Source organism: Scyliorhinus torazame, chromosome 9 (genome assembly GCF_047496885.1).
Source record: "Scyliorhinus torazame isolate Kashiwa2021f chromosome 9, sScyTor2.1, whole genome shotgun sequence".
In the NCBI taxonomy this organism is placed as follows: Eukaryota; Metazoa; Chordata; class Chondrichthyes; order Carcharhiniformes; family Scyliorhinidae; genus Scyliorhinus; species Scyliorhinus torazame.
In genome coordinates, this window is record NC_092715.1 from 10,328,121 (window position 1) to 10,354,675 (window position 26,555).

At 49.9% G+C, this 26,555-nt stretch overlaps 1 protein-coding gene across 1 annotated transcript in view; it reads right to left on the reverse strand.

Moving 5' to 3' along the window:
• Nucleotides 1-26,555, reverse strand: part of LOC140429947 (uncharacterized) — a 470,344-nt gene that overhangs the window by 423,438 nt on the left and 20,351 nt on the right. The window contains exons 2-3 of the mRNA XM_072517537.1: nt 8,208-8,256; nt 6,997-7,030 (exon numbers count right to left, since the gene is read on the reverse strand). Of these exons, the coding sequence (XP_072373638.1) occupies nt 6,997-7,030; nt 8,208-8,256 (83 nt within the window). The remainder of the gene's footprint in view (nt 1-6,996; nt 7,031-8,207; nt 8,257-26,555) is intronic.

Sequence of the window (26,555 nt, forward strand, 5' to 3'; positions counted from 1 at the left end):
GATATCGGGCGCAGACGTGCAAATATGCAGCTCGTGGTCACACACCAGCTGCACATTCATCAAGTGGAACCCCTTTCGGTTTGTGAAGACGAGCCCGTCATGGGCCGGTGCTCGTAAGGCGACCTGCATCCCGTCCTGGATTGGGGCACCTCGGCGAGGGCAGCAAACCCGCTGCCCGGGCATCCTGGTGGGCTCGGTCCATATTGAATTTGATGTACTGTGCCGACCGGGCATATAGGGCCTCTGTGACATTGCGGCTGCACCTGTGCACCGAGGTCTGCGAGATCCCAGACAGGTCCCCACAGCCGGAAACTTCGCTGGCAATGCCCGGTCGGGCAGGTCCTCGAATGACAGGCGCTGCCGGTACACACGAGCCTCATGTGGCGCCTCCTCCCCACCTCCTCCTCGGCCTGTTGTGCGGCCGGCTCTCCATCCTCACCGGCTGCCTCCTGTCTCTCTGGGGCAGCCTCCATTGCGGCAGGGACCTCCTCGAGCAGCTCCAGCTCGCACAGCCTCAGTGACCCCCAGGGCTGCGGCGACCAGCAGGAAGGCCTCCATTCCCGGTTGGATTCCAATACCCATTGTCTGTAGGGGGTGAGAGGCAGACATGCTAGCTTGGCGCGTTCCCCCATGTCCAACGAGGTCCATCATGCAGCCTGGTGGCCCCGGTCTGCACTGCAGATCCTGCCCCGCATGTCCCCCTCCTTTCCTCATCCCCCACCCGGCCGTTCACCCTGGCACCATGGGAGCATCTGGCCCTGGTGCCCACCCCTGCTGTCAGGGGTAACATTGGCTGGCACTACCCATCCCAGCGGTATGCCCACGGTCCCCGTCTAATGCCTTCCTGCGGGGGCTACTGTTGGCGTTGCCCTTTGGTGCGCTGTGCTGCCCCAGCGGCTGGTTGATGGGGGTGGGGTAAAGTCAGGAGATGGTGGGGTAGGGGGTGGTGATGCGCGATCAATTAGACTCGAAGACGAGGTAGTAACATAATTGAAGGCTTTAATAGACTAGAACTGTTCCCCAGCAGCCTCGGTACAGAATGAGGGCTGCTGGGACAGCACCTGTTCTTATACCCCGCCTGTCAGGGCGGAGCCACATATCAAACAACCAATGGTAAGCTGCTAGGCTTACCCAATGGTCTACAGCCTCTTGGGTACTGCAATACCTGATACTACCACATTCACCCACTGTTAAAAAAGAGTCCGGTGGGGGTGGTGGCCAGTGGTTACAATTGCATTGAACAGGGTATGATCAGATATGGAGGTACCGTGAGTATTTACAAGTGTGGAAGATATGTACAGTCAGTGTTCATTTACAGTTACAGTGAAGCAATCAGTCGGTCGGGTGGCCTGGTCGTCCTCCTGGATCGTCTGACCCTCTGTGGTGGCTCTGGTGGGGGTCCAGGCATCTGCGACTCCGGGAGCGTGGCTTCGTCATCCATGGCAGCTTTGTCACCCCTAGGCGGCGCTGGTGGGGCAAATGGTTTACACGAGAGGGGGACGCCTGTAGGGGGCGTCGGTGGGTGGGATGGCATAGGTAGAAGTGGCGGGAGGACCGACCCCCCAGTGAGGTGCTGTGGGGGGGGGGGGGGGGGGAGGGGGTGGGGGCAATGGTTCGGGTGCGCGTGGGGTTCCGGCGGGTACCAGGTCCCGGAGGGAGACTGTATCTTGCCGGCCGTCGGGGTACGCCACGTAGGCGTACTGGGGGTTAGCGTGCAGCAGGTGGACCCTCTCGACCAACGGGTCCGACTTGTGTGCCCGCACGTGCTTCCGAAGCAGGATGGGTCCGGGTGTCGCTAGCCAGGTTGGGAGCGAGTCCCCAGAGAAGGACTTCCTGGGGGAGACAAGGAGACGTTCATGAGGTGTCTGATTGGTAGTTGTACAGATCAGCGACCGAATAGCGTGGAGGGTCACCGGGAGGACGTCCTGCCAGCGGGAGACAGGGAGAGTCCTGGACTGCAGGGCCAGTAGGACGGTCTTCCAGACCGTTCCGTTCTCCCTCTCTACTTGCCCGTTTCCCCGGGGGTTGTAACTGGTCGTCCTGCTTGAGGCGATGCCCTTGCTGAGCAGGAATTGACGCAGTTCGTCGCTCATAAAGGAGGACCCCCTATCACTGTGTATGTACACGGGGAAACCGAACAGTGTAAAGATACCCTGGAGGGCCTTGATGACGGTGGTTGCGGTCATGTCTGGGCAGGGGATGGCGAATGGGAACCGGGAGTACTCGTCAATCACGTTCAGGAAGTACGTGTTGCGGTCGGTGGAGGGGAGGGGGCCTTTGAAATCCATGCTGAGGCGTTCAAAGGGACGGGACACCTTTATCAGGTGCGCTCTCTCTGGCCGGTAGAAGTGCGGTTTGCACTCCGCGCAGATTTGGCAGTCCCTGGTGGCTGTCCTGACCTCCTCGATGGAGTAGGGCAGGTTGCGGACCTTAATGAAGTGGAAAAAGCGAGTGACCCCCGGGTGGCAGAGGTCCTCGTGGAGGGCTCAGAGGCGGTCCACTTGTGCGGTGGCACACGTGCCGCAGGACAGGGCATCGGGAGGCTCGTTTAGCTTCCCAGGACGGTACAAGATCTCGTAGTTGTAGGTGGAGAGTTCTATCCTCCACCGCAAAATCTTGTCGTTATTTATCTTGCCCCGCTGTGCATTATCAAACATGAACGCTACCTGCCGGCCAGGTAATGCTGCCAGTGTCGCACAGCTTCTACTATGGCTTGAGCCTCCTTTTCGACCAAGAAATGGCAAATTTCGGAAGCATGGAGGGTACGGGAGAAAAGGCCACGGGTCTGCCCGCTTGGTTGACGGTAGCGGCCAGAGCTACGTCGGACGCATCGCTCTCGACCTGGAAGGGGAGAGACTCGTCGATGGTGCGCATTGTGGTCTTTGCAATGTTTGCTTTGATGCGGCAGAAGGCTTGGCGGGCCTCCGTCGACAGGGGGAAGGTTGTGGATTGGATTAGGGGTCGGGCTTTGTCTGCGTAGTTGGGGACCCACTGTGCGTAATAGCTGAAAAACCCGAGGCAGCGCTTCAGGGCCTTGGGGCAGTGAGGGAGGGGGAACTCCATAAGGAGGCGCATGCGTTCAGGGTCGGGGCCTATAACTCCATTTCGCACTACGTAGCCGAGAATGGCTAGACGGTCAGTGCTAAAGACGCGTTTATCCTTATTGTACGTTAAGTTAAGGACTTTCGCGGTCTGGAAAAATTTTCGGAGGTTGATGTCGTGGTCCTGCTGGTCATGGCCGCAGATGGTGATGTTATCAAGATACGGGAACGTTGCGCATAAGCCGTACCGGTCAACCATTCGGTCCATCTCGCGTTGGAAGACCAAGACCCCATTAGTGACACCAAAGGGAACCCTTAAAAATTGGTCGGGCCGCCATCTGCTTCGAATGCGGTGTATTTGCGGTCACTAGTGCGGAGGGGTAGCTGATGGTAGGCGGACTTGAGATCCACCGTGGAGAAGATCTTGTATTGCGCGATCCGGTTCACCAGGTCGGATATGCGGGGGAGAGGGTACGCATCCAGTTGCGTAAACCTGTTGATGGTCTGACTGTAGTCAATGACCATCCTATGTTTCTCCGCGGTCTTTACCACCACTACTTGAGCTCTCCAGGGACTGTTGCTCGCTTCAATGACCCCTTCCCTCAGTAGCCTCTGGACCTCTGACCTGATGAAGGTCCGGTCCTGGGCACTGTACCGTCTGCTCCTGGTGGCGACGGGTTTGCAATCCGGGGTGAGGTTCGCAAACAGGGAAGGCGGGTCGACCTTCAGGGTCGCGAGGCCGCAGACAGTAAGGGGGACTATAGGGCCACCGAATTTGAAGGTCAGGCTTTGCAAGTTACATTGGAAGTCCAACCCCAGGAGTATAGCCGCGCAGAGCTGCGGCAGGACATAAAGGCGGAACTTGTTGAATTTCCTGCCTTGGACAGTGAGGTTCGCTAGGCAGAACCCCTTTATCTCCACCGCGTGTGACCCGGAGGCCAGGGAGATTCTTTGATTTACAGGGTGGGTGACAAGTGAACAGCGCCTTACCGTGTCGGGGTGTATAAAGCTCTCCATGCACCCAGAGTCGATCAGGCAAGACGTCTCGTGGCCGTTGATGAAGATCGTCGTCGTTGCTGTTGCGAGTGTCCGAGGTCGATTTTGGTCCAGCATCACCGAGGCCAGATGGAGCAGTTGTGGGCTGTGATCTGGCAGCATATAGTCGGCTGTGCTGGGGGCCTGGGGCCCCATCCAAGATGGCGTCTCCCATGGATCGCACATGGTGGTCGGGGAAGTACAAAATGGCGGCGGGATGGACAAAATGGCGGCACACATCCGTCCAGCGTGGCGTCCGAGCGGCAAGCTGGCCGCGGCCGTGGTTCGGGCGTGGTCCTCGGACAGGGGGTGGCGGTGAGTGCTGGCCGCCTGGGGCCCGAAGGGAAGGTTGCCGCGGCGGTCCGGAGTCGCTGGAGACCGCAGCCACGGCTCGTGCCTGGCAGACCCCCACAAAATGGCCCTTCTTGCCGCACCCTTTGCAGGTGGAGGTGCGGGCTGGGCAGCGCTGGCGGGGGTGCTACGCCTGCCCGCAGAAGAAGCAACGGGGCCCAACGGAGCTAGCGGGCCGTCTTACAGCGCAGGCCTGCGGGGACACGGGGAAGGTCTGTGGGGCTGCCACTGCGGGATGCCACGCAGCCCAGGGGGCCGCTGCGCGGTCGGGCGCATAGGACTGCGCGTTTCTGGAGGCAACATCCATGGACCCTGCCAGGGCCCGTGCCTCTCTCAGTCCCAGGGTGTCCTTTTCTAAAAGTCTTTGTCGGATCTCTGAAGAGCTCATACCTGCTACGAATGCATCCCGGATTAGAAGTTCCGTGTGCTCGCTGCCCGAAACTTGCGGGCAGCCACAGTTTCTGCCCAGCACCAGTAGCGCATGGTAGAAATCCTCCAGCGATTCCCCGGGGCTTTGCCATCTAGTTGCAAGCAGGTGACGTGCGTAGATCTGGTTTACAGGGCGGATATAATGTCCCTTTAGCAGTTCGATCGCATCATCATAGTCCTCCGCCTCCTCGATGAGGGAGAAGATTCCAGGGCTTACTCTCGAGTGCAGGAGATGCAGTGTCTGTTCTCCTGAGGGGGTGCCTCCGGCCGTCTCGAGGTAGCCTTTAAAGCACGCCAGCCAGTGCTTAAATATCGCCGCCGAGTTCTCCGCGTGGGGGCTGAGTTGTAGACACTCCGGCTTGATTCGGAGATCCATTCTTTCAGCTCAAGAGTAGTCTATTAAATTGATGCACGATCAATTAAACTCGAAGACGAGGTTGTATCATAACTGAAGGCTTTAATAGACTAGATCTGTTCCCCAGCAGTTTCGGTACAGAATGGGGGCTGCTGGGATGGCACCTGTTCTTATACCCCGCCTGTCAGGGCGGAGCCACATACCAAACAGCCAATGGTAAGCTGCTAGGCTTACCCAATGGTCTACAGCCTCTCGGGTACCGCAATACCTGATACTACCACAGGTGGGAGCTGTAATGCAGGGGTGGAGGATGTGATGCACCCATACAGCCGGTGTCACTGTGCATAACCAGGGGCCACAGAGAGCAGTCAGTGGGGTGCGCAGCAAGATGACTGACTTGCAGGCTGCGGCAATGGCGACCCATGCTGGACACCCTGGCTCCGGTAGCGGTCACCGCGACCCGACGGCCCAATCCCTGGTCACCCACTGCTGCCCGCCCGCTCCCCTGGGCGTGGCAGGTGTGCCCCCCACCCGCCCCCACCCCCGTCCACAGCCCATGGCCGCACCTCTGCGTGTCCTACCTCCTCGCTCTCCCTGATTGGCCACATTGCCTGTTTCCAGATCTTTTAAACTACCGGTGAAACATACCGTCGGTAATTCCTCCTGGTGAAGGGCGAGCATCCTGGAGGCCCCGGGGAATACCGGGACAGGCCCACTCATGATATGTGGACGGCATTTACTGTACGTGTGGAGTGGAACGCACTGGCGCCGTGTCGAGGCACCAGAGCGCGGCATTCTGCCACGCACACGGCGGCGGCCACGACATTGGCCTCACGATCGATTCTCCACTGATTTGGGCGTTGGCCGACACAGAATCCTACCCATGGTGTTTTAGAAACTGTGAAGTGAAGTATGGTTGCAGTTGAGCAATATAACAGAGGTAGAAGTTTGTAACCTTGACAATTAAGTAGAATTTGTAGTTCAGCTCACGCAGCCAAATACAACAGGCAGCCAAAAGGAAACAATGGCAATGGGAGCCAAATTGCAAATGATCTGGCATGAGGCAAACAGAAGTATTTACTGAGTGAAAGCAAATTACTGCGGATGCCGGAATCTGAAACCAAAGAGAAAATGCTGGAAAATCTCAGCAGGTCTGGCGGCATCTGGAGGGAGAGAAAAGAGCGAACGTACCGAGTCCTTTGGCTCCCATTGCCATTGTTTCCTTTTGGCTGCCTGAGCTGAACTACAAATTCTACTTAATTGTCAAGGTGACAAACTTCTACCTGTGTTAGATTGCTAAGCTACACCCATACTTCACTTCATAGTTTCTCTTAAGTCTTTACTAAGGTTGAGTTGCAACAAATTCTAGCTCATCCAAAACCAGTAGGAAGTCATACAACTTGATATGTCATGGAATCAAGGATAGAGGTGGAGAGGTTGCGTCAGATTGATTTGTATAAAGTAGACACAATGTTCACAGGATGATATTGCTGAGGGTGGACCTTGCGTCATGCAGACCCAAGAGGAAATGCCATGATTGAACTAAGTGCCCAGAAGGTTAATCAGAAGTGTCTTCTTCAGAAGATGACCCACAGAGGAGGGGTTAGAATGGTTAACTTCTTTCAGAAGTAGCCCGGAGGTGAACAAGGCAAAGGAGAGGCAACACACCATGGTCACAGTTAAAGAGAAAAGCGGTTTTAATCAAGTTAGTTACAATATAATGGTAGAGATGAAAACCAGGTTATTTAAATACTTGACAGGCAAACTATGGAATTTTGAATTTACCTCTGCTGCTTGGTTTTTCGAGGTGAATTCATCCCTGAAAAACATAAAGAATTAGTGTAATAATTACAAGAGTCCAAATTCCACCATGACAGGCTGGGAAGTTGAATTCAGTTCAATAAAAGTCTTCTGTCAGTAAAAGTGAGCATGAAACTGTTGGAGTGCCATAAAAGCCCAGCTGGTTCAATAGCATACTTCAGGGAAGGGACCCTGCTCTAATGTCGGGCCTGTATGTAATACAACAGCACTGTTGACCCTTAACTAGCAAGCTGCTCAATTGTATCAAACAACTGGCGATTCAAGAAGACAGCCCAACATGAAAATGGCTTATTGTCACAAGTCGGCTTCAAATTAAGTTACTGTGAAAAGCCCCTAGTCGCCACATTCCGGCGCCTGTTCGGGGAGGCTGGTACGGGAATTGAACCCGCGCTGCCAGCCTGCCTTGGTCTGCTTTCAAAGCCAGCGATTTAGCCCTGTGCTAAACCAGCCCCAATATTTTCTTAGGACAACTAAGGATGGACAATAACTCCTGTCATATGATTCCCAAAGTTTTCCTTGCCACCTGGCTTTCCTTGCCTCTCAATATTCATCTTTTCTAGTTTCACAGCTGCCTTATGCAGCACTGCAGCGCTGTCCCCTTGAGGGGAGCGCCCACTGCACATCCGCATTTCTCAATGCATGCCCGCTTCCTGGCCTCCAAGGCAGTGCTCAGCCTGTCACAGAGCATGTTTCACGCTGGATGGCTGTTAACAGGTTAGCCAGTGTAACATCGCATTAACAAGGCGCCCTCGGGCTGGAGCGGGTTTCAACTTCGGGACCGCCCCAGATGTAAAATTCAGGCTCTTGATTATTACTCCTCCAGAAATCTGTTCAACAGATCAAGAGGGTATTTTTGAGGGGCTCCATGTGTCTCCTTGTTCGCTGCTTTGCCAGATTACTTGGTGGATTAAGGCACATTTCTGTATATAGCTTCATCATGTGAGTGGGCATTTGCATTGAATGTCAGAAAAAGTCATCTGGAGAGAGCTCAAATCAGGAAAATGTGTTTGCATTTTTCAAAGGGTACAGTTTGGAAAGAATATATACAATTTAACATTTGTAACGTACACTTTGTTTTCATGGCTTACATTCTATTGGACTAGCAGTACAGTACTGCTAAAAATATTAAATGGAGTTGAATGTATGTCATTATCGAATGTACAAAATTCCCTTACCCAATGTTTAAGTCTGTTTTCAGAACTTCATGATTCGCTTTTGCCAACCCTTGAAAAGATAAATAATTTATGAAAAGAAATGTCAATGTAATTGACCAGAAGTCCTGCACATCACAAGTCAGTTACTTGCTTCAATATGTTGTGATTATATTCCATTGCATACTTTTTGCATAATGCTACTGGAGACGATCAGTTTGGTTTTTCATATATCGATTGAATACATTGCAACCGAAAGAGTTGTGCAGATAACCATGCTTGTTTCTTCACATAGCAACCAATTTAAAAAATGCACAGCACCTTCATTTTCTCACAGAACATTTTCTTTGAAGCCAGCGGGAGATAGAGGAACATGTAGTCCAACTAGGGAAGGGGCCGTACTGGACCTGGTATTGGGGAATGAGCCCGGCCAAGTGGTCGAAGTTTCAGCAGGAGGGCAGTTCGGGAACAGTGACCACAATTCAGAAAGCTTTAAGGTGCTGATGGATAAAGATAAGTGGAGTCCTCAGGTGAAGCTGCTAAATTGGGGGAAGGCTAATTACAACAATATTAGGCCGGAACTGAAGAATGTAGATTGGGGGCAGATGTTTGAGGGCAAATCAACATCCAGCATGTGGAAGGCTTTCAAGTGTAAGTTGATAGGAATTCAGGACTGGCAAGTTCCTGTGAGGATGAAGGATAAATATGGCAAGTTTCGGGACCTTGGATAACGAGGGATATTGTGTGTCCAGTCAACAAGAAAAAAAAAGCATTTGTCAGGGGAGGAGGCAGGAAACACACGGAGCAAGTGTGGAATACAAGAAAAGTAGGAAGGAACTTAAGCAAGGAGTCAGGAGGCCTAAAAGGGGTCACGAAAAGTTGTTGGCCAGCAGGATTAAGGAAAATCCCAAGGCTTTTTATACTTAGGTAAACAACAAGAGGGGAGCGAGGGAGAGGGTTGGCCCACTCAAGCACAGGGGGTGAGCTGTGTGGAGCCAGAGGAAATAGGGAGGTATTAAATGAGTACTTTGTGTCAGTATTCACTAAAGAGAAGGACTTGGTGGATGATGAGTCTGGGGAAGGGAGTGTAGATAGTTTGGGTCATGTTGAGATCAAAAAGACGGAGGTATTGGGGTCTTGAAAAACATTAAGGTAGATAGGTCCCAAGGGCCTGATGGGATCTACCTCAGAATACTGAGAGAGGCAAGGGAGGAAATTGCTGAGGTCTTGACAGTAATCTTTGTATCCTCATTGGCTACAGGGGTGGTGCCAGAGGACTGGAGAATAGCCAATGTTGTTCCTTCGTTTAAGAAGGGTAGCAAGGATAATCCAGGGAACTACAGGCCGGTGAGCCTTACGTCAGTGGCAGGGAAATTATTGGAGAGGATTATGTGAGCCAGGAATTACTCCCACTTGGAAATAAGTGGACGTATTAGCGAGAGACAACATGGTTTTGTGAAGGGAAGGTCGTGTCTCACTAACTTGATCGAGTTTTTCAAGGAAGTAACAAAGATGATTGTGAGGATAGGGCAGTGGATGTTGTCTACATGGGCCTCTGTAAGGCCTTTGACAAGGTCCCTCATGGCAGACTGGTACAGAAAGTGAAGTCGCATGGGATCAGGGGTGAGCTGGCAAGGTGGATACAGAACTGGCTAGGTCATAGAAGGCAGAGAGTAGCAATGGAAGGGTGCTTTTCTAATTGGAGGGCTGTGACTAGTGGTGTTCCTCAGGGATCAGTGCTGGGACCTTTGCTGTTTGTAATATATATAAATGCTTTGCAGGAATATAGTAATAATAATCTTTCTTGTCACAAGTTGGCTTACATTGCAATAAAGTTACTGTGAAAAACCCTTAGTCGCCACATTCCGGCGCCTGGTTCGGTACACAGAGGGACAATTCAGAAAGTCCAATTTACCTAACTGCACGTCTTTCGGGACTTGTGGGAGGAAACCGGAGCACCCGGAGGAAACCCGCGCAGACACGGGAGAAAGTGCAGACTCCGCGCAGACAGTGACCCAGCCGGGAATCTCCGCACAGTAACCAATCTACCTTGGCCAGATCCTGCCTTATTTTACTAAAGTCAACTCTCCCCAATCCAAGACCTTTTTCTGCAATTTGTCTATTTCTTTGTCCATAACAAACTTAAATTGCACCATGCTGTGGTCGCTATCACCAAAATGCTCCCCCACCATCACATCAACCACCTGTCCGGCTTCATTCCCTAGAATTAGGTCCAACATTGCACCATTCCTTGTTGCACACGCCACATGTTGAGCGAAAAAGTTCTCTTGTAAACATTTTACGAACTCTGCTCCATCTAGGCCCTTAACACAATGAGTATCCCAGTTAATTTGGGGAAAGTTGAAATCACCCACTATAATTACCCTATTATTATTTTTACACACTTGTGCAAATTGCGCACAATTCTGAAGGTAGATTGGAGAAGTTCAAACTGTTTTCTTCAAGAAAAGGTCAGGTTGAGATCTGATCAAGATATTCAAAACCATGAGGCATCTGGCCAGGTCACTGAAAGTGGCAGTGCAGGTGGAGGTGGGAGTCAAGAAGGCATACGCCAGGGCTTTAAGTATAAAAATGGGCAAGTCATGTTGCAGCTGTATAGAACCTTATCACAGAGACCTGGTTGAGGGAAGGGTAGGATTGGCAGCTAAACGTTCCAGGATTTAGATGTTTCAGGCGGGATAGAGGGGGATGTAAAAGGGGTGGCGGAGTTGCGCTACTGGTTAGGGAGGATATCACAGCTGTACTGCGGGAGGACACCTCAGAGGGCAGTGAGGCTAAATGGGTAGGGATCAGGAATAAGAAGGGCGCAGTCACAATGTTGGGGGTTTACTACAGGCCTCCCAACAGCCAGCGGGAGATAGAGGAGCAGATAGGTAGACAGATTTTGGAAAAGAGTAAAAACAACAGGGTTGTGGTGATGGGAGAGTTCAACTTCCCCAATATTGACTGGGACTCACTTAGTGCCAGGGGCTTAGACGGGGCAGAGTTTGTAAGGAGCATCCAGGAGGGCTTCTTAAAACAATATGTAGACAGTCCAACTAGGGAAGGGGCAGTCCTGGACCTGGTATTGGGGAATGAGCCCGGCCAGGTGGTAGAAGTTTCAGGAGGTGAGCATTTCGGGAACAGTGACCACAATTCAGTAAGTTTTAAAGTGCTGGTGGACAAGGATAAGAGTGGTCCTAGGATGAATGTGCTAAATTGGGGGAAGGCTAATTATAACAATATTAGGCGGGAACTGAAGAACCTAGATTGGGGGTGGATGTTTGAGGGCAAATCAACATCTGACATGTGGAAGGCTTTCAAGTGTCAGTTGAAAAGAATTCAGGACCAGCATGTTCCTGTGAGGAAGAAGGATAAATACGGCAATTTTCGGGAACCTTAGATAATGAGAAATATTGTAGGCCTCGTCAAAAAGAAAAAGGAGGCATTTGTCAGGGCTAAAAGGCTGGGAACAGACGAAGCCTGTGTGGAATATAAGGAAAGTAGGAAGGAACTTAAGCAAGGAGTCAGGAGGGCTAGAAGGGGTCACGAAAAGTCATTGGCAAATAGGGTTAAGGAAAATCCCAAGGCTTTTTACACGTACATAAAAAGCAAGAGGGTAGCCAGAGAAAGGGTTGGCCCACTGAAGGATAGGCAAGGGAATCTATGTGTGGAGCCAGAGGAAATGGGCGATGTAATAAATGAATACTTTGCATCAGTATTCACCAAAGAGAAGGAATTGGTGGATGTTGAGTCTGGAGAAGGGTGTGTAGATAGCCTGGGTCACATTGAGATCCAAAAAGACGAGGTGTTGGGTGTCTTAAAAAATATTAAGGTAGATAAGTCCCCAGGGCCTGATGGGATCTACCCCAAAATACTGAAGGAGGCTGGAGAGGAAATTGCTGAGGTCTTGACAGAAATCTTTGGATCCTCACTGTCTTCAGGTGACGTCCCAGAGGACTGGAGAATAGCCAATGTTGTTCCTCTGTTTAAGAAGGGTAGCAAGGATAATCCAGGGAACTACCGGCCGGTGAGCCTTACTTCAGTGGTAGGGAAATTACTGGAGAGAATTCTTCGAGACAGGATCTACTCCCATTTGGAAGCAAATGGACGAATTAGTCAGAGGCAGCATGGTTTTGTGAAGAGGAGGTCGTGTCTCACTAACTTGATAGAGTTTTTCGAAGAGGTCACAAAGATGATTGATGTAGGTAGGGCAGTGGATGTTGTCTTTATGGACTTCAGTAAGGCCTTTGACTAGGTCCCTCATGGTAGACTAGTACAAAAGGTGAAGTCACACGGGATCAGGGGTGAGCTGGCAAGGTGGATGCAGAACTGGCTAGGTCATAGAAGGCAGAGAGTAGCAATGGAAGGATGCTTTTCTAATTGGAGGGCTGTGACCAGTGGTGTTCCGCAGGGATCAGTGCTGGGACCTTTGCTGTTTGTAGTATATATAAATGATTTGGAGGAAAATGTAACTGGTCTGATTAGTAAGTTTGCAGATGACACAAAGGTTAGTGGAATTGAGGATAGCGATGAGGACTGTCAGAGGATACAGCAGGATTTAGATTGTTTGGAGACTTGAGCGGAGAGATGGCAGATGGAGTTTAATCCGGACAAATGTGAGGTAATGCATTTTGGAAGGTCTAATGCAGGTAGGGAATATACAGTGAATGGTAGAACCCTCAAGAGTATTGAAAGTCAGAGAGATCTAGGAGTACAGGTCCACAGGTCACTGAAAGGGGCAACACAGGTAGCGAAGGGAGTCAAGAAGGCATACGGCATGCTTGCCTTCATTGGCCGTGGCATTGAGTATAAGAATTGGCAAGTCATGTTGCAGCTGTATAGAACCTTAGCTAGACCACACTTGGAGTATAGTGTTCAATTCTGGTCGCCACACTACCAGAAGGATGTGGAGGCTTTAGAGAGGGTGCAGAAGAGATTTACCAGAATGTTGCCTGGTATGGAGGGCATTAGCTATGAGGAGCGGTTCAATAAACTCGGTTTGTTCTCACTGGAACGACGGAGGTTGAGGGGCGACCTGATAGAGGTCTACAAAATTATGAGGGGCATAGACAGAGTGGATAGTCAGAGGCTTTTCCCCAGGGTAGAGGGGTTAATTACTCGGGGGCATAGGTTTAAGGTGAGAGGGGCAAGGTTTAGAGTAGATGTTCGAGGCAAGTTTTTTACACAGAGGGTAGTGGGTGCCTGGAACTCGCTACCGGAGGAGGTGGTGGAAGCAGGGACAATAGTGACATTTAAGGGGCATCTTGACAAATACATGAATAGGATGGGAATAGAGGGATACGGACCTAGGAAGTGTAGACGATTGTAGCTTAGACGGGCAGCATGGTCGGCACGGGCTTGGAGGGCCGAAGGGCCTGTTCCTGTGCTGTACATTTCTTTGTTCTTTGTTCTTTGTTCTTACTTAGTTATGGAATACAGTGTTCAAATCTGGTCGCCAGACTACTAGAAGGATGTGGAGGCTTTAGAGAGGGTGCAGAAGAGATTTACCAGAATGTTGCCTGGTATGGAGGGCATTAGCTATGAGGAGCGGTTGAATAAACTCGGTTTGTTCTCACTGGAACGACCGAGGTTGAGGGGCGACCTGATAAAAGTCGACAAAATTATGAGGTACATGGACAGAGTGGATAGTCAGAGGCTTTTCCCCAGGGTAGAGGGGTCAATTACTAGGGGGCACAGGTTTATGGCGCGAGGGGCAAGGTTTAGAGGAGATGTACGAGGCAAGTTTTTCACACAGAAGGTAGTGGGTGCCTGGAACTCGCTACCGGAGGAGGTAGTGGAAGCAGGGACGATAGTGACATTTAAGGGGCATCTTGACAAATACATGAATAGGATGGGAATAGAGGGATACGGACCCAGGAAGTGTAGACGATTGTAGTTTAGACGGGCAGCATGGTCGGCGCAGGCTTGGAGGGCCGAAGGGCCTGTTCCTGTGCTGTACTTTTCTTTGTTCTTTATTCTTAATAGATAGGGGGAAGCTGTCCTCACAGCTAAAAGGGTCGAGAATGAGAAAGGACAAATTTTAAGTAATTAGGAAAAGAAGCAAAAGTGATAGAAGGAGAAGCCTCTCTGTGCAAAGAGAGTTTAGGGTTTGGAAGCACAGCCTGAGAGTGCGGTGGAAGCTGGTTCATCTGTAGCATTCAATCAGAAATTAGACTGTTATTTGAGAATGTGCAGGGTTACAAGGGGCAGGCTTGGAGTGGTACTCAGCAAGTTGCTCATTTGGAGAGGCAATGCAGACAACAATGGACCAAATGGCCTCTTTCTGCACTGAAACGCTTCTGTGATTTTGTGATTTCCGGGGGCCGGATATACCTGGGCAATTTTCCACATTGTTGGTAGTCGCCATGTTGTAAATGTACTGGATCAAAGAACAATACAGCCCAGGAACAGTCCCTTCGGCCCTCCAAGCCTGTACTGGTCATGATACCAGCCTTGGCCAAAGCCCTCAGCACTTCCTTGTGCCGTATCCCTCTATACCCGTCCTATCCGTGTTTGTCAAGATGCCTTTTGAACACCGTTAATGTATCTGCTTCCACAGCCTCCCCTGGCAACGCGTTCCAGGCACTCTCCACCCTCTGTGTAAAAAACCTGCCTCGCACATCTCCTCTAAACTTTGCCCCATGGACCTTAAACCTATGCCCCCTGGTGACTGACCCCTCCACCCTGGGAAAGAGTGCCTGCCCATCCACTCTATCCATGCCCCTCATAATCTTGCAGACCTCTATCAGGTCACCCCCTCAGCCTCTGTCGTTCTGATGAAAACAGTCTGAATCTATTCAGCCTCTCCACATAATGTGGTGAACCACTGTATTATGGGATGTAAGGTAGGACCTGCACTACAGGTTCGCCGGTAGCTCCTGCCGGCTGGCTCCGCCCACGGAGAACTGTATAAATATGCATGACCTCCAGTGCCCTGCCATTTCGCCAGCTGCAGCAGGAGGCCACGCCTCTGACTGTAATAAAGCCACAGTTGTACCCAACTTTAGTCTTTGTACAATTGATCGTGCATCAATTTATTACAGTCAGATTTTCCACAGAATGGATATCAGAATTAAGCCCGATCGCCTGCAGCTGGATCCGCACTCGCCCGACGCCAGGAAAGACTTTACTCACTGGCTAGCATGATTCGAGGCCTACATCAATGCGGCGGACCCCGCGCCAACGGAGGCTCAGAAGCTAAACGTCCTGTACTCCAGACTGAGCTCCAGCGTGTTCCCGTTGATCCAAGACGCCATGACTTACACAAAAGTGATGGAACTCCTCAGAGAACACTGCGCGCAGAAGGCGAACACGCTCTTCGCCAGGCATGTACTCGCCACCCGCTCGCAACTACCTGGTGAGTCCATCGAAGACTTCTGGCGGGCCCTAATTCCACTCGTCCGGGACTGGGACTGTCAGGCGTCATGGCCGCCGAACACGCGAATCTCCTCCTGCGCGATGCCTTTGTGACGGGGATTGCGTCGGACCGCATCCGAGAACGATTGCTGGAAGGGGCAACGCTCGAACTGGCGGAGACGAAATCCTTGACGCTCTCCATGACGGTCGCATCCCGTAACATACAATCGTACCTCTTCTGCCGCGCTGCCCACCCTTCCACCCCTTCCTACCCCTCCTGGACCCCGCCGACGACCTCCTCAGCCGGGGCCCTGCCTTCGCAATACGCCTGCGCCGCACGATAGCTAACCCCCTCCAGACCAGACAACACCCTGGTAAACCTCCTCTGCACCTTCTCCAAAGCCCACATCCTTCGGGTAGTGTGGCGGCCAGAATTGGGCCCAATATTCCAAGTGCGGCCTTACCAAGGTTCTATACAACTGTAGCATGACTTGCCAGTTTTTATACTCAATGCCCCGTCCAATGAAGGCAAGCATTCTGTACGCTTTCTTGACTACCTTGTCCACTTGGGGCTGGTTTAGCACAGTGGGCTAAACCGCTGGCTCCCTCACGGGAGACTGCTGAGTAAAATAAGGGCCCATGGTATTCAAGGCAAGGTACTAACATGGATTGACGATTGGCTGTCAGGCAGAAGGCAGAGAGTTGGGATAAAAGGTTATTTTTCGGAATGGCAACCGGTGACGAGTGGTGTCCCGCAGGGTTCAGTGTTGGGGCCACAGCTGTTCTCTTTACATATTAACGATCTAGACGACGGGACTGGGGGCATTCTGGCTAAGTTTGCCGATGATACAAAGATAGAACATAGAACATAGAACATAGAACATAGAAAATACAGCACAGAACAGGCCCTTCGGCCCACGATGTTGTGCCGAACCTTTGTCCTAGATTAATCATAGATTATCATTGAATTTACAGTATAGGTGGAGGGGCAGGTAGTATGGAGGAGGTGGGGAGGCTGCAGAAAGATTTAGACAGTTTAGGAGAGTGGTCCAAGAAATGGCTGATGAAATTCAACGTGGGCAAGTGCGAGGTCTTGCACTTTGGAAAAAAGAATAGAGGAATGGACTATTTTCTAAACGGTGACAAAATTCATAATGCTGAAGTGCAAAGGGACTTGGGAGTCCTAGTCCAGGATTCTCTAAAGGTAAACTTGCAGGTTGAGTCCATAAGAAAGCAAATGCAATGTTGTCATCATAGAATTTACAGTGCAGAAGGAGGCCATTCGGCCCACCGAGTCTGCACCGGCTCTTGGAAAGAGCACCCGACCCAAGGTCAACACCTCCACCCTATCCCCATAACCCAGTAACCCCACCCAACACTAAGGGCAATTTTGGACACTAATAGCAATTTATCATGACCAATCCCCCTAACCTGCCCATCTTTGGTCTGTGGGAGGAAACCGGAGCACCCGGAGGAAACCCACGCACACACGGGGAGGATGTGCAGACTCCGCACAGACAGTGACCCAAGCCGGAATCAAACCTGGGACCCTGGAGCTGTGAAGCAATTGTGCTATCCACAATGCTACCGTGCTGCCCTAATTTATCTCAAGAGGCTTGGAATATAAAAGCAGGGATGTACTTCTGAAGCTTTATAAAGCATTAGTTAGGCCCCATTTAGAATACTGTGAGCAATTTTGGGCCCCACACCTCAGGAAGGACATACTGGCACTGGAGCGGGTCCAGCGGAGATTCACATGGATGATCCCAGGAATGTTAGGCCTAACATACGATGAACGTCTGAGGATCCTGGGATTATATTCATTGGAGTTTAGGAGGTTGAGGGGAGATCTAATAGAAATTTACAAGATAATGAATGGCTTAGATAGGGTGGACGTAGGGAAGTTGTTTCCATTAGCAGGGGATACTAGGACCCGGGGGCACAGCCTTAGAATAAAAGAGAGTCACTTTAGAACAGAGATGAGGAGAAATTTCTTCAGCCAGAGAGTGGTGGGTCTGTGGAATTCATTGCCACAGAGGGCGGTGGAGGCCGGGACGTTGAGTGTCTTTAAGACAGAAGTTGATAAATTCTTGATTTCTCGAGGAATTAAGGGCTATGGAGAGAGAGCGGGTAAATGGAGTTGAAATCAGCCATGATTGAATGGTGGAGTGGACTCGATGGGCCGAATGGCCTTACTTCCGCTCCTATGTCTTATGGTCTTATGGTCTTATGATGCAGAACAAGGCCAGCAGCGCGGGTTCAATTCCCATACCGGCCTCCCTGAACAGGTGCCGGAATGTGGTGACTAGGGGCTTTTCACAGTAATTCCATTGAAGCCTACTTGTGACAATAAGCGATTATTATCATTATTATTGTGTTGCCACTTTCAAAGATCTGTGGACCTGCAGGCCCAGATCTCTCTGACTTTCTATATTCCGAAGAGTTTTGCCATTTATGGTACATTTCCCCTCTGTGTTAGACCGACCAAAATGCATTCCCTCACATTTGTCTGGATTAAACTCCATTTGTCATTTCTCTGCCCAAGTCTCCAACCTATCTATGTCCTGCTGTATCCTCTGACAATTCTCAACACTCTCTGCCACTCCACCAACCTTGGTGTCATCCGCGAACTTACTAATCAGACCGGCTATATTTTCCTCAAATCATTTATGTACACTACAAACAACAGATGCCCCAGCACAGATCCCTGTGGAACACCACTAGTCACAACCTTCCATTCAGAAAAACACCCTTCTACTGCTACCCTTTGCCTTCTGTGACCGAGCCAGTTCTCCCTCATCCCTGATCCCGTGTGACTTCACCTTTTGTACCAGTCTGCCATGAGGCACCTTGTCAAAGGCTTTACTGAAGTCCATGTAAACAACATCAACCGCTCTCCCCACATCAATCATCTTTGTCACCTCCTCAAAAAACTCGATCAAGTTAGTGAGACACGACCTCCCCTTCACAAAACCATACTGTCTATTGCTAATGAGTCCATTTGTTTCCAAATGGTTATAAATCCTGTCCCTGAGAATTCTCCCCAATAATTTACCTACTACCGACGTGAGGCTCACCGGCCTATAGTTTCCAGGAATATCCCTGCTGCCTTTCTTAAACAGCGGTACCACATTAGCTATTCTCCAGTCCTCTGGGATCTCACCTGTAGCCAATGAGGATACAAAGATGTCAGTCAAGGCCCCAGAAATTTTGTTGCTTCCCTCAGTATTCTGGGGTAAATCCCATCCGGCCCAGGAGACTTATCTACCTTAATATCTTGTAAAGAACCCAACACCTCCTCCTTTTCGATGTTAACACGACCCAGACTGTCCACACACCCGACCCAAGAATCATCTTCCACAAAGTCCCTTTCTTTAGTGAACACTGATGCTAAGTACTCATTTAGTACCTCGCCCATTTCCTCTGGCTCAACACATAGATTCCCCCCACTGGCCTGAAGTGGTCCAATCCTTTCCCTGGCCACCCTCTTGCTTTTTACATTTGAAGAAAAAGCTTTGGGATTCACCTTAATCCAACTTGCCAAGTACTTTTCATGACCCCTCCTCGCCCTCCTAATTTCCCGCTTCAGTGCCTTCCTACTTTCTTTACTCTCCTCAAGGATTTCGACTGTTCCCACCCTTCTAGATGGTACAAAAGTCTCCTTTTTCTGTTTGACGAGGTTCACAATATCCCTTGTTATCCAAGACTCCCTAAACTGCATAAACTTATCTTTCATTCTCTCAGGAACGTGACTTTCCTGAATCCGAATCAACAGTCGCTTGAAAGACTCCCACATGTCCGATGTTGATTTACCCTCCAACAGCCGCACCCAATCCAAATTCTTCAATTCCTGTCCAATCTTATCGTAATTTTCCTTTCCCCAGTTTAGCTCCTTGACGCGAGATTTACCCTCATCCCTGTCCAAAAGACCCTAAAACTTACAGAATTGTGGTCACTACTAACAAAATGTCCCCCTACTGAAACCTCAACCACCTGTCCACACTCATTCCCTGATACCAGATCCGGTATTACCCCTTCCCTAGTTGGACTATCTACATATTGCATCCAGAAGGCTTCCTGGATACACCTTACAAACTCTGCCCCATCCAAACCCCCAGCACTAAGTGGGTGCCAGTCAATAAATAATAAATAATCTTTTATTGTCACAAGTACGCTTTCATTAACACTGTAATGAAGTTATTGTGAAAAGCTCCTAGTTGCCACATTCCGGCGCCTGTTCGGGTACACGGAGGGAGAATTCAGAATTCTTGGCTGGTATGGGAATTGAACCCACGCTGCTGGCCTTATTCTGCATCACAAACCAGCTGTGTAACCTACTGAGCTAAAGCAGCCCCTGTCAGACTCCGAGGTGTCCTCCCGCAGTACGGTTATAATATTTTCGTGAAGCAGTAAGGCTACTCCCTGGACAGCAAGGTAGCACAATGGGCCGCACGGTAGCACAAGTGGCTGGCACTGTGGCTTCACAGCGCCAGGGTCCCAGGTTCGATTCCCCGCTGGGTCTTTGTCTGTGCGGAGTTTGCACGTTCTCCCCGTGTCTGCGTGGGTTTCCTCCGGGTGCTCCGGTTTCCTCCCACAGTCCAAAGACGTGCAGGTTAGGTGGATTGGCCATGATAAATTGCCCTTAGTATCCAAAAAGGTTAGGAGGGGTTTTTGGGGTTACGGGGATAGGGTGGAAGTGAGGACTTAAATGGGTCGGTGCAGACTCGATGGGACGAATGGCCTCCTTCTGCACTGAATGTTCTATATTCTAAGACATAGGAGCAGAATTAGGCCACTCGGCCTATCAAGTCTGCTCCGCCATTCGATCATGGCTGATATTTTTCTCATCCCCATTCTCCTGCCTTCTCCCCATAACCCCTGATCCCTTTATTAATCAAGAACCTATCTATCTCTGTCTTAAAGACACTCAGTGATTTGGCCTCCACAGCCTTCTGCGGCAAAGAGTTCCACAGATTCACCACCCTCTGGCTGAAGAAATTCCTCCCCATCTCTGTTTTAAAGGATCGTCCCTTTAGTCTGAGATGGTGACCTCTGCTTCTAGTTTTTCCCACAAGTGGAAACATCCTCTCCACGTCCACTCTATCCAGGCCTCGCGGTATCCTGTAAGTTTCAATAAGATCCCCCCCTCATCCTTCTAAACTCCAATGAGTACAGACCCAGAGTCCTCAACCGTTCCTCATACGACAAGTTCTTCATTCCAGGAATCATTCTTGTGAACCTCCTCTGGCCCCTCTCCAAGGCCAGCACATCCTTCCTTAGATACGGGGCCCAAAACTGCTCACAATACTCCAAATGGGGTCTGACCAGAGCCTTATACAGCCTCAGAAGTACATCCCTGGTCTTGTATTCTAGCCCTCTCGACATGAATGCTAACATTGCATTTGCATTCCTAACTGCACGTTAACCTGCACTTTAACCTGCACTTTAACCTGCCCATTAACCTGCCCGTTAACCTGCCCATTAACCTGCCCGTTAACCTGCCCATTAACTCCCCGACCCCTATTACTGGAACAGGTTGGCTACAGAGTCGGCTGCAGTTTTGGGTCAAAGGTTTTAAGCACTTCAGCCGGGATACTATATTCAGGGTTGATTTTCCCCAGACAATCCAAGTGTTAAGTACACCCTGGGTGGTTAAAATGAGGATATAAGCTGAAATATGAGTTTTGACCATGTTTCGTGCAAAATGCAATCTTGGTAAAGGAGTTGAAGCACGTGGCAGGCAGGTCTCAAGTAAGGTCATTAAACAGCTCTTTGTCTCTTAACTTGCCTGCTTGTGCTCGTTAAAACGGCTGCATGGCATTTTGATGATTAATGCTTGATCAAACAGCTTCTTGTCTAATGCACGTTGAGGATTTTGAACACTTCTAAAACGTGTATAACATTTTACTCTTTACTTGCTGGTGGAGCTGTGGAGCAGACCTCGGCAGTGGTTCAGGAAGGCAGCTCACCATCACCTTCTCAAAGACAATTAGGGACAGGCATGGAATACCTAGAAACATAGAAAATAGTAGCAGGAGGAGGCCATTCGGCCCCTCGAGCCTGCTCCGCCATTCATTATGATCATGGCTGATCATCAAGTTCAATACCCTGATCCCGCCTCCCCTCCCCCCCCCCCCCCCCCCCCCCCATATCCCTTAACCCCTTTCGCCCCAAGAGCTGTATCTAATTCCTTATTGAAATTACACAATGTTTTGGCCTCAACTACTTTCTGTGGGAGTGAATTCCACAGATTCGCCGCTCTCTGGGTGAAGACACTTCTCCTCACCTCAGTCCTAAAAGGTTTACCCCTTATCCTCAAACTATGACCCTTAGTTCTGGACTCCCCCGCCATCGGGGACATTCTTTCTGAATCTACCCATCTAATCCTTTTAGAATTTGGATTGGATTGGATTTGTTTATTGTCACGTGTACCGAGGTACAGTGAAAAGTATTTTTCTGCGAGCAGCTCAACAGATCATTAAGTACACGAGAAGAAAAGGGAATAAAAGAAAATACATAATAGGGCAACACAACATATACAATGTAACTACATAAGCACTGGCATCGGATGAAGCATACAGGGTGTAGTGTTAATGAGGTCAGTCCATAAGAGGGTTGTTTGGGAGTCTGGGGACAGTGGGGAAGAAGCTGTTTTTGAGTCTGTTCGTGTGTGTTCTCAGACTTCTGTATCTCCTGCCCGAAGGAAGAAGTTGGAAGAGTGAGTAAGCCGGGTGGGAGGGATCTTTGATTATACTGCCCGCTTTCCCCAGGCAGCGGGAGGTGTGGATGGAGTCAATGGATGGGAGGCAGGTTCGTGTGATGGACTGGGCGGTGTTCACGACTCTCTGAAGTTTAACATAGAACATAGAACAATACAGCGCAGTACAGGCCCTTCGGCCCACGATGTTGCACCAAAACAAAAGCCATCCAACCTACACTATGCCATTATCATCCATATGTTTATCCAATAAACTTTTAAATGCCCTCAATGTTGGCGAGTTCACCACTGTAGCAGGTAGGGCATTCCACGGCCTCACAACTCTTTGCGGAAAGAACCTACCTCTGACCTCTGTCCTATATCTATTACCTCTCAGTTTAAAGTTATGTCCCCTCGTGCCAGCCATATCCATCCGCGGGAGAAGGCTCTCACTGTCCACCCTATCCAACCCCCTGATCATTTTGTATGCCTCTATTAAGTCTCCTCTTAACCTTCTTCTCTCCAACGAAAACAACCTCAAGTCCATCAGCCTTTCCTCATAAGATTTTCCCTCCATACCAGGCAACATCCTGGTAAATCTCCTCTGCACCCGCTCCAAAGCCTCCACGTCCTTCCTATAATGCGGTGACCAGAACTGTACGCAATACTCCAAATGCGGCCGTACCAGAGTTCTCTACAGCTGCAACATGACCTCCCGACTCCGGAACTCAATCCCTCTACCAATAAAGGCCAACACTCCATAGGCCTTCTTCACAACCCTATCAACCTGGGTGGCAACTTTCAGGGATCTATGTACATGGACACCTAGATCCCTCTGCTCATCCACACTTTCAAGAACTTTACCATTAGCCAAATATTCCGCATTCCTGTTATTCCTTCCAAAGTGAATCACCTCACACTTCTCTACATTAAACTCCATTTGCCACCTCTCGGCCCAGCTCTGCAGCTTATCTATATCCCTCTGTAATCTGCTACATCCTTCCACACTATCGACAACACCACCGACTTTAGTATCGTCTGCAAATTTACTCACCCACCCTTCTGCGCCTTCCTCTAGGTCATTGATAAAAATGACAAACAGCAACGGCCCCAGAACAGATCCTTGTGGTACTCCACTTGTGACTGTACTCCAATCTGAACATTTCCCATCAACCACCACCCTCTGTCTTCTTTCAGCTAGCCAATTTCTGATCCACATCTCTAAATCACCCTCAATCCCCAGCCTCCGTATTTTTTGCAATAGCCTACCGTGGGGAACCTTATCAAACGCTTTGCTGAAATCCATATACACCACATCAACTGCTCTACCCTTGTCTACCTGTTCAGTCACCTTCTCAAAGAACTCAATAAGGTTTGTGAGGCATGACCTACCCTTCACAAAGCCATGCTGACTATCCCTGATCATATTATTCCTATCTAGATGATTATAAATCTTGTCTCTTATAATCCCCTCCAAGACTTTACCCACTACAGACGTGAGGCTCACCGGCCTATAGTTGCCGGGGTTGTCTCTGCTCCCCTTTTTGAACAAAGGGACCACATTTGCTGTCCTCCAGTCCTCTGGCACTATTCCTGTAGCCAATGATGACATAAAAATCAAAGCCAAAGGTCCAGCAATCTCTTCCCTGGCCTCCCATAGAATCCTAGGATAAATCCCATCAGGTCCCGGGGACTTATCTATTTTCAGCATCTATTTTCTTGCAGTCCTGGGCCGAGCAGTTGCCATGGCTGTGATGCAGCCCGATAGGATGCTTTCTATGGTGCATCTGTAAAAGTTGGTAAGGGTTAATGTGGACATGCCGAATTTCCTTAGTTTCCTGAGGAAGTATAGGCGCTGTTCTGCTTTCTTGGTGGTAGCGTCGACGTGGGTGGACCAGGACAGATTTTTGGAGATGTGCACCCCGAGGGATTTGAAACTGCTAATCATCTCCACCTCGGCCCCGTTGATGCTGACAGGGGTGTGTACAGTACTTTGCTTCCTGAAGTCAATGACCAGCTCTTTAGTTTTGCTGGCATTGAGGGAGAGATTGTTGTCGCTACACCACTCCATTAGGTTCTCTATCTCCCTCCTGTATTCGGACTCGTTGTTATTCGAGATCCGGCCCACTATGGTCGTATCGTCAGCAAACTTGTCGATGGAGTTGGAACCAAGTTTTGCCACACAGTTGTGTGTGTACAGGGAGTAGAGTAGGGGGGCTAAGTACGCAGCCTTGCGGGGCCCCGGTGTTGAGGACTATTGTGGAGGAGGTGTTGTTGTTCATTCTTACTGATTGTGGTCTATGGGTCAGAAAATCGAGGATCCAGTTGCAGAGTGGGGAGCCAAGTCCTAGGTTTTGGAGCTTTGATATGAGCTTGGCTGGGATTATGGTGTTGAAGGCGGAGCTGCAGTCATTAAATTGGATAAGTTTCTATGAAATCCCCTTTCACTTTTCAAACTCCAATGAATAGAATCCTAACCGACTTAGTCTCTCCTCATATGTCAGTCCCGCCCTCCCAGGAATCAGCCTGGTAAACCTTCGCTACACTCCCTCCATAGCAAGAACATCCTTCCTCAGATATGGAGACCAAAACTGCCCACAATACTCCAGGTGTGGCCTCACTAATGCCCTATGGGCAGCACAGTAACATTGTGGATAGCACCATTGCTTCACAGCTCCAGGGTCCCAGATTCGATTCTGGCTTGGGTCACTGTCTGTGCGGAGTCTGCACATCCTCCCCGTGTGTGCGTGGGTTTCCTCCGGATGCTCCGGTTTCCTCCCACAGTCCAAAGATGTGCAGGTTAGGTGGATTGGCCGTGATAAATTGCCCTTAGTGTCCAAAATTGCTCTTAGTGTTGGGTGGGGTTACTGGGTTATGGGGATCGGGTGGAGGTGTTGACCTTGGGTAGGGTGCTCTTTCCAAGAGCCGGTGCAGACTCGATGGGCCAAATGGCCTCCTTCTACACTGTAAATTCTATGTTAATCTATGTATACAATTGCAGTAAAACATCCCTATTCCTGTACTCAAATCCTCTCGCTATGAAGGCCAACATACCATTTGCCTTCTTTCCTGCCGGCTGCACCTGCGCGCTTACTTTCAGCGACTGATGCACGAGGACAGCAAGGTCTCGCTGAGTATCCGCCTCTCTCAATTTACACCCATTCAAATAATAATCTGCCTTCCTATTTTTGCCACCGAAGTGGATAAGCTCACATTTATCCACATTATACTGCATCTGCCATGCATGTGCCCACTCACTCAGCCTGTCCAAATCCCACTGATGCATCTCTGTATCCTCCTCACAGCTCACCTTCCCACCCAACTGTGTATCATCTGCAAATTTGGAGAAACATGTTGAAAATCCCTTATCCAAAATGCTTGGGGTGGAGTATGTATCGGATTTTGGAACTTTTCGGATTTTGTGATATACTGCGCAGGTGCAGCGCACATTGGGAGCTGCGCATATGTTGTGCATGGTGGTAACTGCAGATGTGTGGAATGTTGGCAACTGCGGCACACATTGGGAACTGCGCAGGTGCGGAACATTAGGAACTGCGCATGTGAAGTGCGCATGTGCGTTTGGAACTGCGCGTGTGGGACGCGCTTGAAAAAACGTGCGGATTTCGGAATTTTTCCGATAAGGGATGCTGTAATACATTCAGTTCCCCCGTCCAATTCATTAATATATAATGTGAACAGTTGGGGTCCCAGCACAGATCCCTGCGGTACCCCACTAGTCACTGCCTGCCAATCAGAAAAAGACCCATTTATTCCAACTTTTTGCTTCCTGTCTGCTAACCAGCTTTCTATCCATCTCAAGACATTACCCGTAATCCCATGCACTTTCACTTTACACATTAATCTGCTATGTGGGATCTTGTCGAAACCCTTCTGAAAGTCTAAACCACCCCCACCAGTTCTCCCTGGTCAACCCTACCAGTTACATCTTCAAAGAATTCTAGTAGATTTGCCAAACATGATTTTCCTTTCGTAAATCCACGCTGACTTTGTCGGGTTATACCACTGCTTTCCAAATGCTGTGCTATGAAATCCTTGATAATGGACTCTAGCAACTTCCCCACTACCAAAGTTAGGCTCACTGGTCTATAGTTCCCTGTTTTCTCTCCACCTCCCTTTTCGAATAGCCTCCCTCTTGCACGATCTCTTTAGCCATTTGCTATCCCTGCTATTTCTGCCCTGACTAGCACATGGCATGGCTAGTAATCTGTGAGGTGAGACCTTGTTGAAAGCCTTCTGAAAGTCTAAATAAACCACATCCACCGGTTCTCGTTGGTCAACACCACCAGTTACATCTT